We start from the raw sequence: 18,591 nt of genomic DNA, 5'->3' as shown, positions 1-18,591 counted from the left end.
AGGACAAAAATGTGTGAGCCAGAGTCTTAAAACTGTGAGCTGGCTCATGTTAGCTTAGAGGGAACCGAGCTATTCAAACCAAATAGCTGAGTGGCAGGGAGCTCCAAATTTTGTGGAACTACATGGCTGCTCTTCAGTTTGTGAACATTGCTTCGTAAACCACAAACCGGCCAAAAATTGTGGTGAATGTTACTTCATCAGCCGGTTCCTGCCCATCCCTAGTTTTATTTCCTTGTACAAAAAAGTCCTCTTGTATAATTCTGTTTTACATTGTGCGAAGCCAGGACAGTGGAAGTCTTCTTGACCTTGTCAGGCAGGCCATTCCATGAGTACGGGTAGTTATTGATTTTGCCCATGGGCAGGATGGCACCTACAGAAGAAGCTGCTGGGATGAACAAAGCTGTCATGGCAGAGCAGAGGGGAAGAGGCGGACTTGCAGATAAGAGGGGCCATGGCGATGAAGGGCTTTGTAGGTGACAGTCAGTGCCTTGAATGGAGCCTAGTATTTAATCGGCAGCCGACTGAGTGACTGCAGAAGGGGAGTAATACATATGCTCAGCCTAGCTGCAGATAATAGCCTCAGCTGTCATATTTTGAACTACCTGGAGTTTATGAAATGACTCAAATGAGTTCTTTTTGTAGACTGCGTGCTGGTTGGTCACCCCCGGAGCTAGAGAACATGAATGAAATTTGGAACAAGGTAACCATCGGGGCTTTTTTTTTTTTTTGTAGAAAAAGCCCAGCAGAAACTCATTTGCATATTAGGCCACACTTCCTGACACCGAGCCAGCCAGAACTGCGTTCCTGTATGTTCCTGCTCAAAAAAAAAAAAAAGCCCTGATTGCCACCCTGTTGTTCCTCGCATCATCTCTCTTTCCTTGTATCCTGGTTAAAGGCCTTCTGTCTTCATTCTCTTGCTCAGTCTCTCTTTAATTTGCACTCAAGGCACAGCCAATTTATGGAGATCAACCCTGTAGGGCTTTCAAGGCAAGAGAGATTCAGAGGTGGTTTGCCATTGCCTGCCTCTGCTCCGTGACCCTGGACTTCCTTCGTGGTTTCCCATCCAAGTAGGGCTGCCAAGTACCCGGGCCAGGTGGGGGTTCTCCCACCTGGGAGGTTCCCAATCCGCTGGCGCACATTGGGCCGGCGGGGGGAACCTGCCCCGATGCTGCCAGCACGATGACGTCACCTGTGAGTGACGTCATCGCGCTAGCGATGTAGAGCACCAGCTGCTCTAGGTGTTTCCGGGAAAACTCTGTGGTTTTCCTGGACGCTCTAGCATTTTGGGAGAGAAAATTCTATGGTACAATTGGTACCATCAGGGCTTTTTTGGTAGAAAAAGCCCAGCAGAAACTGGGCTTTAATGTGCTGTGTTTAATGTGTGTTAATGTGCTGTTTTGCTATCTGTTGGTATTTCTGTTGGAAGTATAGGGAGCTAGACTACTCCCCTTGGTTCTCTGCCTTTGATACAAAACTCCTTAAATCAGAGAATGGAAGCAAGGACAACCTCTGCACCGAGGAAAGGGTTAAATTTAAGCCAGAGGTTGAAGGAGGAAATGGGAACAGACCATGTCAGACTGTAGAAGAGGAGACAAGACTAGGGTGCAACCTAGGAGGAAAGATTTACCATCTATACAAGCAGCCACTTGATTTAAACAGGACATTAGCCATACTGTAAAGTGAATGTATAAAGTGAATCTTAGATGGCAAGCCCATCAGGCCTTTTATGAACAGAAGCTGATGTCTACAGGCTGTAGAAGTAAATAATGCAGAACTCACATTGGAAGGCCTCATTTTCTTTTCCTGTAACCAGCAATTCAAGGGAATATTGAGGGTGTTCTGAGGGAATGCTGTCGGTGCAGATATGGCCGTGAGGTACTGCTCTTTCTCATTTCACCGTCCTCTGTTCACTCTTTATTTGAACTAGAACTATAATTGGTGGTGGTGGAAAGTACTGTCAAGTTGTGGCTGACATGGTGACCCTGTAGGGTTTTCAGGTCTATGATTACAGATACTTAAATAAGCATAGCATGAGGGACATGATACAGAACACAGACCCAATGCAGAAATAATAAGACGACGACCATAGATTTATACCCCGCTCTCCTCTCTGAATCAAAGTCTCAGAGCAGCTTATAATCGCCTTTATCTTCTTCCCCCACACCCTGTGAGGTGTGTGTGTGTGGGGGGGGGGCTGAGAGAGCTCCCCCAGAAGTTGCCCTTTCAAGGACAACTCTCGCAAGATCTATGGCTGACCCAAGGCCATTCCAGCAGGTGCAAGTGGAGGAGTGGGGAATCAAACTTGGTTCTCCCAGATAAGAGCCCACACACTTAACCACTACACCAAACTGGCTCTCCCTCCCTTTTCCTTGTCCTGTAAAATAAGGCAGTGTCAACAGGATAATATATACAGCAAACAGATAATAAATACATCCTGCACATAGTGCTATGATCCACAGTCCCTTTGTCTGTACAAAGCACCTCTCTGAACCATTCTTTTAACGTGTGTGTGTTGCTGTCAAGTCACAGACTACTCATGGCGACTCTGTAGGGTTTTCAAGACACGAGGTGCTCAGGGGTGGTTTAGCCATTGCCTGCCCCTCTTGGTCCTTGAAGTCCTCAAGAGGGTGGAGGTTTCAAGCATCGAAGCACTGCTGTTGAAGACGCAGCTGCGCTGGGCAGGGCATATTTCTAGGATGGAAAACCACTGCCTTCCCAAGATTGCTCTGTATGGCGAACTTTCCACCGGCCATCGAAATAGAGGGGCACCAAAGAAGAGGTACAAGGACTCCTTGAAGAAATCCCTTGGCACGTGTCGCATCAACCATCACCAGTGGTCTGACCTAGCCTCAGATCGCAAAGCATGGAGGCACACCATCCACCAGGCTGTCTCTTCCTTTGAGAACGCACACATAGGTTGTCTTGAGGACAAAAGGAGATTGAGGAAGAATCGCACTGCTACAGCACCAACCCCAAATCAGACTTTTCCCTGCAGCCAATGTGGCCGGATCTGCCTGTCCCGCATTGGTCTTGTCAGCCACCAGCAAGCCTGCAGCAGACGTGGACTACTGTACCCTTCTTAAATCTTCGTTCGCGAAGTCAAGCCAAGACAAGAAGGCCCCTCTTGGTGACCTTTGGACTTCCTTGGTGGTCTCCCATCCAAATACTTGCCAGGGCCAGCCCTGCTTTGGCTTCTGAGATCTGATGAGAGCCTGAGCTATCCAGGTCAGGTGTAGCCCTGTAGACTTTATAGAAACACCCTCCTGAACAATTCTGTTTGATATAGTTTGCAGAAAACCTGGAGAGTGGGAACCTTCCTGAATACCTCAGGCAGCCCATTCCATAAGGTGATGGCTACAACAGAGAATGCATGAGCGATTGCTGAACTTGTCCATTTCCAGGGTGCCACCTACAGAAGGCCCTGCTGAAATGAGCAAAGCAGTCTTTGCAAAACATAGGAGGAAAGGCAGTTCTACAGATATGATGGTCCAAGTCTATGCAGGGTCTTCTTTGTCACAGCTCCAGGCTGGGATATTCCTAGAGATTTGGGGGTGGAATTTGGGGGAGGGGAGGGACTTCAACAAAGTATAATGCCATAGAGTCAACTTTCCAAGGCAAGCGGTTTCTCCAGGAGAACTGACCTCTGTCACCTGGAGATCAGTTCTGCTCCTAGGATATCTCCAGCTACCATCTGGAGGTTACGAACAATGAGAGAAGTCACAATGCAAGAATGTCAAAAGAAACCTAAAAGGTACTTGTGACAATTTACTAAGCACCACTGTGTTTAAACTGATACTCTGTATTAATAATGCAATGCAGAACAATTTCAATAAAGATGACACTGTCATCATGGCAGAGTCCTTCAGTTCGTTCTTGCAACAGCACAATGTTCCAAAAGCACCAACATTCTCCCAAAAACTCCTGACACACACAAATTTCCACTAGAATCACTGTCTTCTCACTCCATTGTCCTGTGCTCAAATATGCAATCTCTCACAGGGTGCAAATCCCTCTGCAGACTGTCGATTTATGTCTGTTTCATGTACAATTTCATCAGGAAAGGAATTTTCCATAATTTACAATTTACAGCCATTCAGACAGAGACTCAGAGTCTCCTCAATTCTGTACAGGCATTAGCTCTTCAGGCTTCTAGCAACCCTGAGCCAGTACCTTGACTTGAACCCTATACTGATGGCCAGCCAATAGAGTGACTGCAGAATGGGTCTGAAAGCTATTTTATGTCATTTTCTAATCCTGCTGTATTGTACACTAGGCAGCCACCCCATATCTTGCTTCACTCACAGTATTGTTTTAATGGAACTCTAGCCCTTCACATTCTGCAGGCTAACCCCCAAAGTGATGTTTGGCCTGTTTTTCCCCTTAAAATAACACTACAAAATAAGTCACTTTGATTCTACAAATGAAGTAAGTAAATAAATGTTCAGTCAAGCATTATTTAAGGAAGGGCAATTGTAAAGAAAGGGGGGAATAAGAAAAGAGTTTGGCCAATTTGAACCCCAACAGCTTGCTTTGAGTCCAGTTGCACCTTAAAGGGTCAATATATTTACGGTTGCTAACTCCAGTTTGGGGAAATTACTGGAAATTTGAGAATGGTGTCTGTGGGGGAGCGAGATCTGGGGAGCGATTTCACATGTAATTTATGGTATACCATTGAGTCTGCTTTTTGAAGCTGCCATTCCTTCCAGGGCAGCTGATCTCTGAAGCATTATCAGTTATAATCCCAAAAGAGGCTCAAGTTGCCCAACCTCAAGGTTGGCAACCCTAAATCTGGACTTCTCCCCACCCCCTCAAAAAAGAACGACGTTCTCTTGGCCTCCAATAGGTAGTAAAGGGTTAAGAAGGTGACCGAGCTGTTCTTGCTAGAGAGGATGCAAAGGAAGGGGGGAAACAGTAAAGTCGTTCCCTCCCTTTTCCTTACCCTTCCGCTTGTTGGGATCCGTCGTTGTTTGCAGGGGTGCTGGAGGAACCTGATAGGAGCTGGACTGGGGGATGCCTAGAAAGGTAAAGAGCTGCAGGGTGGTGAGAGGGAGAAGCCCCCCTACCCAGGCTAGGCAGCCCTGCAAGGGGATGGGGAGGAAATGTGTGTCTCTGGTACTTAGGATTGCTAGCTCTGATTTGGGGAATTCCTGGAGATTTGGGGGTGGGGAGCTGGAATTTAGGGAGGGGAAGGACCTCAGAAGGGTATAATGGGGTAGAATCCACCCTGCAAAGGAGCTATTTTCTCCAGGGGAACTGATCTGTGTTGTCTTGAGATCTGTTGCCATTGCTGGAGATTCCATGCCCCACCTGAAGGTTAGCAACCAGGGCCCGGCTTGCAGAATGGGCCTGGAAGGACAAAGCAGGCGCCCCCCCCCCCCCCTTTCAAAACTCTGGATCCAGCCACAGGAGCTAGATCCTCAGCAAGGAGCAGACAGAAAGGGAGCAGGTTTTTCTCTGGGTCAGGAACAGATTCCGCTGCTGTGGATCTAAGGCTTGTTAAAAAGTACATGAGCGGGGTGGCCTGGATCTGCTCTGGACATTTGGCAACCCGAGTGTCTAGGTGTTTTGGTATAAATGCAGATTCAGGTATTGGTGGGGGGGGGGGCAGGTAAAGCTGGCCCCACAGAAGACACTTCTCCCCAGTGTAACAGACAGGAAAGCTCCCTGTGATTCTGCCCTTAGGGAGTTCTGCAGAGCCCTTAAAGCCAATTGAATCCCCCTTGGAGTCCTGGTGGGTAGCATGATGTGGGAAAGGGGGATTTCAGCTAGGGTGGCCAAGTTCCCCCCGTCCACCGGTGGGAGATGGAGGGGGTAGGGTTGCCAGATCCGAGTTGGGAAACTTCTAGAGATTTGGAGATGGAGCCTGGGGAGGTCGGGGACCTCAGCGGAGTACAGTGTCATACAGTCCACCCTCCAAAAGAGTCCATTTTCTCCAGGGAAACTGATCTCTGTAGTCTGGAGATGCGCTGTAATTCCAGGAGATCTCCAGGTCCCACCTGGAGGCTAAGCATCCCTACATTTTCAGAATCTGCTCTTTTCCCTAGTGTGGTAAATGGGATTCCTTTGGAGCAGGAGGGGGTGTGCAAAGGCAACCTAGATGCATGGGGATACCACAGGACCCTCCTGGGGTGTCTGTGTGTGCGTGATTCCTGTGGGGCTCTCACAACTTCCACCCCCCACATCCTCTCTTCCAAATCCCCTTTCATCCCTGCTCTCTGTGTTGGTTCTGATTTTCTTGAGCTGGCTGTTTGGAGAGAAGAAAAATGCCAAGTACAGCCATTAAAATGGTGCCCCGTAAGACTCAAAGCCACTCCTGTGGGCAAAGCTGAATTCAAGGGAGCCATGGGATGGAAAGTGTGACCTAGTTGGGGGGAGGACATTCCCCACAGGGAGTGGGCATCTGTAGCCAGGGGTGCTTTCCTCACACAGTTGCAGTTCAGCGGCTAAGAGGCCTGGCTTCCAATGCCAAGGAGAAAACAAAAAGGCTGCAGTAGTCATCACTAAAAGATAAAAATAAGGCCAAAACTGATGGTTCAAGTAAAGAAAAAAATATATTTTATTACTCAGTTAAAATTCTCATGCATTTCACCAGCAGGCTTCTTCAGGGGGATATGTAATATATAATACGTGAATACATTAGAGAGTTCTTTTAAATAGCAATCATTATTTAGTCAAATATATATAAATAAAGCATTCTGTTAAGAATCAAATTACAATTTGTCCTGTATAGTATAAACCAGGTACAAAACCACTGAACTTAACCACTAATGTTTATTCTGTCATGAGGAAAACAATGGAAAGAGAAAAACTTCCATACATAAGAGAGATAAGATAATCTGTCCAGCACACAACAGGCTTTGGCTCAGTTTTAAAAGAATTGTTCTGCTGCCTAGATGAATGTTAAAAAGGCAACGGTAGTCCTCTGTGCAAACACTGAGTCATTACCAACCCATGGGGTGATGTCACATCACGTTTTCTTGGGAGACTTTTTTACGGGGTGGTTTGCCATTGCCTTCCCCAGTCATCTACACTTTACCCCCAGCAATGCTACAAACCAGTTAATCTTGTGTTTCTGCAACTTGAGTACAAGATCAGTAGCAACAGCTAATGAAAGGACCCTAGTTATATATTAGTGTTTAGTTGATGCAGTTATCTCTCTATTTGTGTGTGTTCAGTGTTGTCAAGTTGCTTATGACTCTGTGAATGAATAATGACCCTCAAAACTTCCTGTCTTTAACAACCTTGCAAACTGAGGGCTGGGGCTTCCTTGGCGGAATCAATCCATCTCATGTTGTATCGTCCTCTTTTTTGCTGCCTTTAACTTTTCGTAGCATTATTGTATTTTCCTGTCTTCTTGTAATGTCATAGAATCATAGAGTTGGAAGGGACCTCTAGGGTCATCTAGTCCAACCCCTTGCACAACGCTCACAAACACCTCCCCCAAAATTCACAGGATCTTCATTGCTGTCAGATGGCCATCTAGCCTCTGTTTAAAAACCTTCAAGGAAGGAGAGCCCACCATCTCCCGAGAAAGCCTGTTCCACTGAGGAATCGCTCTAATAGTCAGGAAGTTCTTCCTAATGTTGAACCGGGAACTCTTTTGATTTAATTTCAACCCATTGGTTCTGGTCCTACCTTCCGGGACTACAGAAAACAATTCCACGTTATCCTCTATATGACAGCCCTTCAAGTACTTGGTGATCATATCACCTCTCAGCCGCCTTCTCTCCAGGCTAAACATCCCCAGCTCCTTCAACCTTTCCTCATAGGACTTGGTCTCCAGACCCCTCACCATCTTCATTGCCCTCCTCTGGACCCATTCCAGCTTGTCTATATCCTTATAATGTGGTGCCCAAAACTGAACACAATACTCCAAATGAGGTCTTACCAGAGTAGAGTAAAGCGATACCATCACATCACGTGATCTGGACATTATACTTCTGTTGATACAGCCCAAAATTGCATTTGCCTTTTTAGCCACCGCATCACACCATTGACTCATGTTCAGCGTATGATCCACTAAGACCCCTAGATCCTTTTCGCACATACTACTGATAAGACAAGTCTTCCCCATCCTATAACCATGCATTGGATTTTTCCTACCTAAATGCAGAACTTTACATTTATCCCTATTAAAATTCATTTTATTGATTTTAGCCCAGTTTTCCAGCCTGTCAAGGTCATCCTGTATCCGTCTTCTTCTGTGTTTGGAACCCCTCCCAATTTAGTATCATCTGCAAATTTAATAAGCATTCCCTCCATTCCTTCATCCAAATCATTGATAAAGATGTTGAACAAAACAGGTCCCAGGACAGATTCCTGAGGCACTCCACTTGTCACTCCTCTCCAAGAGGATGAAGAACCTTTCACAAGCTCTCTTTGGGTGCAATCTGTCAACTAGTTACAGATCCACCTAACGGTAACAGGATCCAAACCACAGCTTATCAACTTGTCAACAAGGATAGTATGTGGAACCTTATCAAAAGCCTTACTGAAATCAAGATAAACAATGTCTAGAGCATTCCCCTGATCCAGCAAGGTAGTCACTTTCTCAAAAAAAGAGATCAGGTTAATCTGACATTACTTGTTCTTGAGAAACCCATGCTGGCTCTTAGTAATCACATCCATTCTTTCTAAATGTTCCAGGACCGACTGTTTGATTATTTGTTCTAAAACTTTTCCAGGTATAGACATCAAGCTGACGGGTCGGTAGTTACCCAGATCCTCTTTTTTCCCCTTCTTGAATATGGGGACAACAGTACAAGATGTGACCAAAGTACAAAAGTCTCAGTTTAATCAATTTGGTTTTGAGGGAGAATTCAGGCTTGATTTGATCTGGGATCCATTTATCTATTTTTTTGGTGATCCATGGTGTCTATAAAAGTCTCCTCCAACACCACATTTCAAAGGAATCTGCTGTCTTCATAATCATATCTAGTAATTGGAATACCATGGCATGAATTCACTTGATCTTGGTTGCTTGGTGAGATATGCTTAAGAATCTTTCCTGGCTCCTTCATGGCTGCCCTCCCCAGTCTTAATTAACTTCTGACATCCTGGTTACAGTCTCCCTTTTGGTTGATAATGAAGCCACAGAATAGAAAATACTGAACAATTTCAGTTTCTTCATTCTCAACCTTAAAAGATGTGTAATTCCCCAGTAGTCAATGCCCTTCCACCTTCTACACCAGACAACAGGTCAGTCCCTACTCCCTGCCTATGTGAAAGAATAAATGAACATAAATCTGACAGTAGAACAATAGAGTTGGAAGGGACCTCCAGGGACATCTAGTCCAACTCCTGCATGATGCAAGAAATTCACAAATACCTCACACACACACACACAGTGATCCCTGTTCCATGCCCAGAAGATGGCAAACAAAAAAAGCCCCTCCAGGATTCCTGGCCAATCTAGCCTGAAATAAAATTGCTGCCTGACCTCAAAAGTGGTGATCAGCATTTCCATGGACATTAAGAACCACAGCACTCAAAAAACAGCGAGAGAACATTTTTGGTCATTCCAGGTCATTTCATTGCTGACATAAGAGTGGCAGTCGCCAAGCAAAGAAACTTCAAGGGGAGATCACAATGTGAGGCGAGTTCATTCCCAGGTTCAGTACAATGGACAGCACCCGCCCCCCTTGCTGAATAGGATTCTTTTGTGTGTGTGTGTACTTGTACCTTTAAGACATAGGTGACTTCTGACAACCCCTAGTGGGGCTTGGGCATTTCAGAGAGGTGGCTCGCTTGCCTGCTTCTGCATCCCAACCTTGGTGTTCCTTGGAGGTCTCCCATCCAAGTACTTGCCAGGGCTGACCCTGCTTAGCTTCCAAGATCTGATGAGATCAGGCTTGCCTGGGCTATCCAGGTCAGGGACATATGATTGTTATCTCACTACAGATGTTAATTTTCTGCTCCCAAGCATTTCACTTCTGCTTTAATCAAGTTGCTTACAATGCACGTTGTCCCTTTGCATCCTACTTCTTGGCAGCACCTCTTTCACTTTCTGACTGGGATATAAAGAACTGCATTGCTACTCCTATCTGATGAAGGGAGGTATTTGTGAATTTCCTGCATTGTGCAGGGGGCTGGAGTAGATGACCCTGGAGGTCCCATCCAATGCTATGATTCTATGAAGGGTGCTTTGATGCTCAAAAGCTTATACCCCAGTGTAATGATTTGAATTTATATAGGTGTGATCCTTTAGCTGTTGGTAAGTTGCAGTAGAGAAGGTAAAGGTAATCTCCTGTGCAAGCACCAGTCATTTTCGACTCTCGGGTGACGCTGCTTTCACAACGTTTTCATGGCAGACTTTTTTAATGGGGTGGTTTGCCATTGCCTTCCCCAGTCATCTACACTTTCCCCCCAGCAAGCTGGGTACTCATTTTACCAACCTTGGAAGGATGGAAGGCTGAGTCAACCATGAGCCGGCTACCTGAACCCAGCTTCCACTGGGATCGACTTCAGGTCATGAGCAGAGCTTGGGCTGCAATACTGAAGCTTTACCACTCTGCACCATGGGACTCTTGGCAGTGGAGAAAAGGGGGTAAAAAAGGAGGAATGAGTGAGTGTAATTGGTTGGTGACTGAGTGTGAGCGGAGTTGGTTGGTGACTGAGAGAGTGGGCAGAGCTAAGAAGTATATGTGCAGGGAGAGAGAGAGAGGGGTCATCAGTGAACTCTCGGCAAAGCGACAGCAGTTAACTGTCTGTCATAGTCAATCAGCAGTCTACGGAGTCTGAGAAGCAGCAGTCTTCTGATTAGAATCCCATATAGTGCTGTGAAAGGCATTAAGATTCTAGGGAAGAAAAGTAAAGTACTTCAAAGGACATATTAGGGGCTAGAGCCAAAACCCAATATTTTCAGAGTATTAGGGGAGTGTGAGAGACATACAGAAGCTGTCGGGAAGGAAGGATTTGAGAGTGAGGAGTGTGTGAGGTGAAAAAGTGACACCTCAGTCAGAAGTTATTATTATTCATTGAAGAATTAAAATATAAACATCTTGAAACCAATACATTGATTGCACAAATAAAGTTTTATTTTGTTTTATTTTAACCTGGACTCCTATGATTTCAAAATAAGAGTGTCATCCTCAGGGCCACATAGTCCAACAAAGAATGTTAGATAAAGTGTTTGGAATTAAATTCCTGGTGATAGCATTCTATACTTTAGGAGCAAAGTCGTGACACGAGGGAATTTTGTTGGTCTCTAAAGTGCAACTGAACTTGAATCTTGCCGTTCTACTGCAGAGCAACATGGTTACCCTCGAAAACTATATTATTGTTGACAGTCACCTTGGGAGAAAGGTGTGAGTGTGTACACAGGACACTTGTGTGGAGAAGGTCTCCAGGCATCTCTATCCAAAGCCAATCCAAATAACGTGATCAGGAAAGGCTCTGGGGAAGTATGACCAGTCGGAGCAGACGAGTGGAATAGGTGGCCTAGCAGCCTGATTCAGTCTAGGACAGTGTTCTGGGAGTCTCCTGTGGAGAGCAAATGTTGTTCATGTGACAGTTCTGTTGCCCTACAGAATATTCAGGGCACTTTCATGCACACTAAATAACGCACTTTCAATTTGCTTTCAATGTACTTTGCAACTGGATTTTACTGTGTGAAATGGCAAAATCCACTTGCAAACAGTCATTGAAGGGGATTATTTCGCATGTGTGAAAGTGCCACAATACAGGGCAGATTAGGTGGGAAAGTTCTTAGGACAAATTCTAAACAAGAATGTAAATGTATGCACTTAATAAAGAATGAGATATTTAATAAATACTGATGTGTTTTTACCTGCAATTGATGTACCCGACCAGTTAAAACTAAATAGAGGACAAAATGCCACTTTTCTCTTTGTTTCCCATTTCTTTCTTTTCTCCAGGGGGAAGCCCAGTCTAGAGCATTGTAATTCATGTCCACAGTTTCCAGTAGGAACAAGATCACTGAGGGATCATTCAATATGAAGACAGAAGGGCAGAGCACTGCAGTTATCTTCCAGCCAGGGAGTATGGGGGAATTCCTTCAGAGGAGAGTGGGAGATCTGATTCCTCAGCAGGCAAGAGGTGGTTCCTTTTCTCTTGCCCAGTGGGAAAACCAGTGGCAGGAGTTCCTCAGGACATTGGAGCCTTCTCAGTCTCGATGGGGGATCCCTCCCTTGCCAGAGAAACCATCACCATGGCACAATGCCAAGGCCTTTCTGGCCTCCTTTGAGCAAGTGGCCGAAGTCTGTCAGTGGTCTGAGGAAGAGCGAGTGAACCACCTGCTGCCAGCCCTCAGAGGAGAAGCCGAGAAGGCCTATATCAGCCTGGATATCGGAGACAGAGAGGATTATGGGAAGGTGAAGGCAGCCATTCTGCGAAGGGATGCCATGAGCAGAGAGAAGCAGCGTGAAGAGTTCAGGTGTTTCTGCTACCAGGAGGCCGAGGGCCCGAGGGGGGCTTACGTCCGACTCTGGGAAATGTGCCATGGGTGGCTGAGAGTGGAGAATCACAGCAAGGAGCAGATCCTGGAGCTCTTGGTCCTGGAACAGCTGCTGAGCATCCTCCCTCTGGAGATCCAGAGTCAAGTGAGGGAAAGCGGCCCTGAGAGCTGCGCTCAGGCAGTGGTCCTGGCTGAGGAGTGCCTCTCAAGGCAGCGAGTGGCCGAGAAGCAGGTGAGTGCAAGGGAGTTTGGAGTAGAACAGGTGGCTGAGATCTCTGAAGGAAAATGTGAAGGCATGAGGAGATGGCCTTCCTTCCCTGGAAGTCCCATCCAGACAAGGTCGAGGTGTTGAGGGGGGAGCAGTATTTCTTGGTCAAGGAGGAGGGGGTGCATTTCCTTGGATGGAGTCCACCTTCCCCAAAAGAGTAGGGCCTTAGATTGTATTGTGGTCATTTGGGGGGGGGGGAAGGGAGTTTTGTGGAAGTGGTAGGATTGCCAACCTCCAGATGGGGCCTGGAGATCTCCCAGTATTACAACTGATCTCCAGATTATAGAAGTCAGTTCCCCTGGAGAAAATGCCTACTCTCTGGCATTGTACCTGACTGAGACCTCTCTCCAGGCTCCACTCCCCCAAAATCTCCAGTTATTCCCCTACCCAGAGCTGGCAAACCTAAAAAGAGATATAAATGAACTAAACAGACAGATAGACTGCAGCATTTGTGAGCTGCTCTGCCAGACCTCTCCTATTCATGGGTCTCCTCCTTGTGCATTGCGCAGAGTCCTAGTTCCATTTTCTTTGTTTGATTTTAAAATTACACACACCCTCAAAATGCAGCTTTTCAAAAATAAGAACATAAGAGAAGCCATGTTGGATCAGGCCAGTGGCTCCTCCAGTCCAACACTGTGTCACAGGTGCCAAAACCCAGGTGCCATCAGGAGATCCACCAGTGAGGACAGGACTCCAGAAGCCCTCTCACTGTTGCCCCTTAAGCACCAAGAAGACAGAGCATCTAACCCAGACAGAGTGTTCCCTCTTACCTTGTGGCTAATAGCCACTGATGGACCTCTGCTCCATAGGTTTATCCAATGCCATCTTGAAGCTGTTCTTTAAAGAGCCTGTGTCCTGATCTGTCCCTCTTACGTAGTGATGGATCTGCTAAGTTTAGAGCTAGGGACAGAACTCTCCCCCCCTTTTCTCTCTCCCTCTCCCCCCAGGTTGTGTATCTTTGTCCTGACAGGTTTCCTCTCTGCCACTACAGGTGCCCTTGGAGGAAGCAGCTGGGAGTGTTTTTGAGGGGCGCCAGAATCCCTCTGAAGGGGAGTGGAGGCAACTGTTGGTGGACATCAAGGAAGAGGAGGACTCAGAGGACAGCCTGCTGGGTAAGAGGGAGGGAGGCCTTCTGGAGCCTGAGACCTGAGTAGCTCAGAAGCTCCTTCTGGAGCTGGCCTCCTCTGTCACTCCGTTCAGGAGCTGCCGTGTTCATATATCCTCCATGCTGTTGCATATCTAGCCAAAGGGGTGGTGGTTTGTGGATGAATGAAAAAACAGAGAAAAGTTAAGGATGTTAGAGGAGCCCTGTCGGGTGGGACCAAAAGCCCATCTAGTCCTGTATCCTCTTTCCTGCAATGGCCAGGTAGATACAAGGGGGAGAAAAAGAAGGCTGCAGATTTTTACCCCACCCTTCTCTCTGAATCAGAGTCTCAGAGCGGTTTATAATCTCCTATATCTTCTCCCCCCACAACAGACACACTGTAAGGTGAGTGGGGCTGAGAGAGCTCTTACAGCAGCTGCCCTTTCAAGGACAACTCCTGCGAGTGCTATGGCTGACCCAAGGCCATTCTAGCAGCTGCAAGTGGAGGACTGGGGAATCGAATCCCGTTCTCCCAGATAAGATAATCACTACACCAAACTGGCTCTCAATAAAGCTGCCTTATACAGGTTACTGGTCCATCTAGGCCAGTGTTTTCTTCTCAGACCAGCAGTGGTTCTCCAGGGTCTCAGGTGGAGGCCTTTTACATCATCTACTTTCTGGTCCTTTTACCTGGAGATGCTGGAGATTGAACATGGGACCATCTGCATGCAAAGTGGAGACTCTACTGCTGAGCCACAACCTGTCCTTGCAGGGGTGTTGATCAAGATGGCCAGCCATGTTAGTCTGTCTGTAGCAGCAGAAAAGAGCAAGAGTCTTGTTGAACTTTAAAGACTAACATTTGTGGCAGGGGATCAGCTTTTGTGAGTAACTTTTTTATCTGAAAAAATGAACAGTGATTCATGAACACTTATCCCCTGCCATGATTTTTGTTAGTCTTTAAGGTGCTACTGGACCATAACTCTTTTCTGCTGTCCCTGGGGGGGGGGGGGTGGAACCTGGGGGAAAAAAGAGGGGGAAGGAGAAACCATTGGCTATTGGAAAAGAAAAGTGGCTTAGGGGGAGCCAGTAAAGAAAGCTAAGGTGGGGAGGCAGTGGGGGGAGAGAGGATTTTCCTCTGAGGGGATTATTGCAGGTCCCTAGCTTGTCTTTGTGAAGAGCCCCATGGCGCAGAGTGGTAAAGCTGCAGTAGTGCAGTCCTAAGCTCTGCTCACGACCTGAGTTCGATTCCAGTGGAAGCTGGGTTCAGGTAGCCAGCTCAAGGTTGACTCAGCTTTCCATCCTTCCAAGGTTGGTAAAATGAGTACCCAGCTTGCTGGGGGGAAAGTGTAGATGACTGGGGAAGGCAATGGCAAACCACCCAGTAAAAAGTTTGCTGTGAAAAAGTTTTGAAAGCAACGTCACCCCAGAGTTGGAAATGACTGGTGCTTGCACAGGGGACTACCTTTACCTTTTTAGCTTGTCTTTGATAAAAAAAATATTCAGAAGGTGTCCTTCAGAATTTTAATGGCAAGGATGGTCTGAAACTAAATGGTGTGAAGCAACAATCTAAAACTATGGGGAGGGACTGTGGCTTAGGTGGCAGAACATTCAGAAAGTCCCAGGTTCAGTCCCATCATCTCCAGGTGACAAAGGACCAGGTAGTAGATGATGTAGGACCCTAGAGAGCCACTGCCTAGGCTCTCTCCGCCTAGGACCCTGGAGAGATGTTCAGAAGTTGTTTGCCATTGCCTGCCTCTGCGTAGAGACCCTGGGCTTCCTCGGTGGTCTCCCTTCTGAGCTCTAACCTTGGCCAACCCTGTTTAGCTTCTGAAATCTGATGAGATCAGGCTAGCCTGGGACATATAGGTCAGGGCCCAGACTGGTTAGGAGCGATCAAGTTGAAATTGGGCTTTTTGCAGGGGTATTCACTGGATATCTCTCTCTCTCTCTCTCTCTCTCTCTGTTCAAGTCTGTGAGATGTCTGAGAATGAAAAGGATGGAGGATTCCAGGCATTATTGTCAGAACAATGCAGGACTGAAACCATGAAAGGAAGCTTCAGGAATGGTGGTGGACCAGCAAGACAGGAAGGAAACAGCATCCAAGAGGGAAGGGATAAATCCATTCTTTGCCAAGGAGGAGAATTCCAAGAAATCCCTCTTCAGCAGGAAAGGCCATCCCAAAAGAGAAGAAACAAAGACCTCCCTGCTCACCTGAGAATCCACCCAGGGGAAAATCAGAATGAAAGTGCAGAGCTTCAAAAGAGCTTCAGTCAGAGCGTGAACCTAATTTCACATCAACAGACTCACTTGGTAGAGAAACCGTATAATTTTCCAGAGTGCGGAGAGAGTTTTGGTTGGAGAGCGACCCCTACTGCACATCAAAGAACCGATGAAGGAGAAGAACCAGATGAGCTTCCAGAGTATGAAAATGGTTACAGTTGGGGATCCCATGTGGGAGGGGAACCAGATGAGGGCTCTGAGATTGGAAACTCCAGTGGATGCCTCAGCTTTGCTGTGCCTCAAAGGATACACCCAGCAGAGAGACGGTACAAATGCCCAGAGTGCGGACAGAGGTTTAGGCGGGCAGCACATGTTCAGCAGCATCGGATAATCCACACGGGGGAGAAACCGTATGAGTGCTCTGAGTGTGGAAAGAAGTTTACTCGGTTGCCATACCTGCAACAGCATCAAAGAATCCACACTGGGGAGAGACCGTACGAGTGCTCTGACTGCGGGAAGAGCTTCAGTCGCCGCCGAAGCCTCACTGTGCACCAGAGAATCCACACAGGGCAGAGGCCTTTTGAGTGCCCTGAGTGTGGAAAGAGATTTGGTTTCAGTTCCCACCTTCAACAGCATTTGAGAATTCACACCGGGGAGACTCCATACCAGTGCTCAGAATGTGGGAAGGCCTTCCGCCATCGCATAAGCCTTACCGTACATCAAAGAGCACATAAAGGAGAGAGGCCTTTTAAATGTTCAGAGTGCGGAAAGAGGTTCAGTCGGACATCCTACCTGCAGAAGCATAGAAGAATCCACAATGGGGAGAAACCTTACGAGTGTTTGGAGTGTGGAAAGAGATTCGGTATCAGGTCCTACCTTCAGCGGCATCGAAGGATCCACACAAGGGAGAGACCATATCAATGTCTGGAGTGTGGGAAGAGTTTTATTCAGCCGTCACACCTTCATGAACATGAAACGACCCACATGCCCCAAACCACATAGTAGTTCATTTCATAATGAGAGAATTTCTGCTACATCAATCCTACGGATGATTGGACAGGTCTTCCCTGGGGCATATAATTATATTAAACAGAAAACGTAGGGAAGGAAACTTAGTTTTGATCCATCTTTGCATTCCTACACCATTGGATGAGGTGCTGCTTTGATTGCTCAGTGCTGAGGGATTGGAAATTAGTTTCTTGAAGAAAGGCCTTTTTAGTGTCTGTGTGCATAACTCTGTTTATATAAACTTAAAATGCTTTTGACCGTTAGGAAGCTGGTAAAAAATGTCTCTTTTTCAAAATGTCTCTTTTTCAAAACTTGTGAGGGAATGGGTTCGATGATGGCATGAGATATTTCCATGATCTCTGTTACTCGCATAAGATAGTGTGAGCAGCTGAAGGATCAAAATGGCTGCCAAGAGCAAAGAAGATATTGGATTTATATCCCGCCCTATACTCTGAATTGACAGTGAAATGCTCATTTCTCCGACAGTCATTGGCTGAATCACAAGGGGACCTGCCATTCAATAACAATTAAACCAGGAGTGTGCTTCTTTGCCGGTTTGAGGACCTGAGAAATAAGGCAGGGTGTGGTACATGTTGTTAATGGTGCTGGTTTTTCCAAATCTCTTCAAATGTATAATCTCTCTCTGTGGTAGGCATAACTCATTAGAAAATAAAGATAGGTGTTTATTGGACATGGATGTCATGAGTGATCATTGGAGTTGCAGTTCCAAAGATGAAGGGAATTGGGCTATCCTGGCCCAGCTTATTTTGAGAACCCTGACCATCAAAAATATCTACAAAGAGAGCTAAGATTTTCTGTGATAGGCATAACTCGTCCAGAAGTAAACAGTTAGGATTTTGAAAAGTGGCCAGCTACCTCAGGATAATAATGCTGAGAGCTGCCACGTCAAAAATGAGGGGTATCAAAACATGAACTGGTGGAGACTGACCAAGAGAGAGATCTTGGAGTCATGGTAGATAACTCACTGAAAATGTCAAGACAGTAAGTGACTGCAATAAAAAAGGCCAACACTGTGCTGGAGATTATAAGGAAGGCGATTGCAAATAAATCAGATAGTATCATAATGCCCCTGTATAAATCAATGGTGCAGCTTCATTTGGAGTACTATGTTAAAATTCTGGTCACCACACCTCAAAAAAATATTATAGCATTGGAAAAAGTGCAAAAAAGGACAACTAGAATGATCAAAGGGTTGGAACGCTTTTCCTATGAAAAAAGGTTAAAATGCTTGGGGCTCTTTAGCTTGGAGGAATATCGACTGAGGGGTGACATGATAGAGGTTTACAAGATTATGCATGGAATAGAGAAGGTAGAGAAAGTAGTACTTTTCTCCCTTTCTCACAGTACAAGTACTCGTGAGCACTCAATGAAATTGCTGAGCAGTCAGGTTAGAACAGATAAAAGGAAATACTTCTTCACCCAAAGGGTGATTAATACATGGAATTCACTGTTACAGGAGGTAGTGGCAGCTACATGCATAGATGGCTTCAAGAAGGGATTAGATAAATATATGGAGCAGAGGTCCATCAGTGGCTATTAGTCACAAGATATAGATGGAACTCTCTGTCTGGGGCA

At 46.3% G+C, this 18,591-nt stretch overlaps 1 protein-coding gene across 1 annotated transcript; it reads left to right on the top strand.

The window, feature by feature from the left end:
• Positions 1 to 4,924: 4,924 nt before the first annotated feature.
• LOC132571075 (zinc finger protein 397-like) lies at positions 4,925 to 17,680 on the top strand. Its single transcript, XM_060237737.1, has 4 exons — positions 4,925 to 5,022; positions 11,877 to 12,647; positions 13,675 to 13,795; positions 15,737 to 17,680. Exons 2-4 carry the CDS (start codon positions 11,907 to 11,909, stop codon positions 16,987 to 16,989), a joined length of 2,115 nt encoding a protein of 704 aa, XP_060093720.1. The 5' UTR covers positions 4,925 to 5,022; positions 11,877 to 11,906; the 3' UTR covers positions 16,990 to 17,680.
• Positions 17,681 to 18,591: the final 911 nt, after the last annotated feature.

Source organism: Heteronotia binoei, chromosome 5 (genome assembly GCF_032191835.1).
Source record: "Heteronotia binoei isolate CCM8104 ecotype False Entrance Well chromosome 5, APGP_CSIRO_Hbin_v1, whole genome shotgun sequence".
In the NCBI taxonomy this organism is placed as follows: domain Eukaryota; kingdom Metazoa; phylum Chordata; class Lepidosauria; order Squamata; family Gekkonidae; genus Heteronotia; species Heteronotia binoei.
This window is presented reverse-complemented; position numbering and strand designations above follow the sequence as displayed.

Excerpts from the sequence above, each read along its gene's own strand:
- LOC132571075 (XM_060237737.1), top strand. The coding sequence starts at position 11,907 with ATGTCCACAGTTTCCAGTAGGAACAAGATCACTGAGGGATCATTCAAT. Across the intron at positions 12,648-13,674 it reads AGCGAGTGGCCGAGAAGCAG|GTGCCCTTGGAGGAAGCAGC; the intron begins GTGAGTGCAAGG and ends CTGCCACTACAG. Across the intron at positions 13,796-15,736 it reads CTCAGAGGACAGCCTGCTGG|TCTGTGAGATGTCTGAGAAT; the intron begins GTAAGAGGGAGG and ends TCTCTGTTCAAG.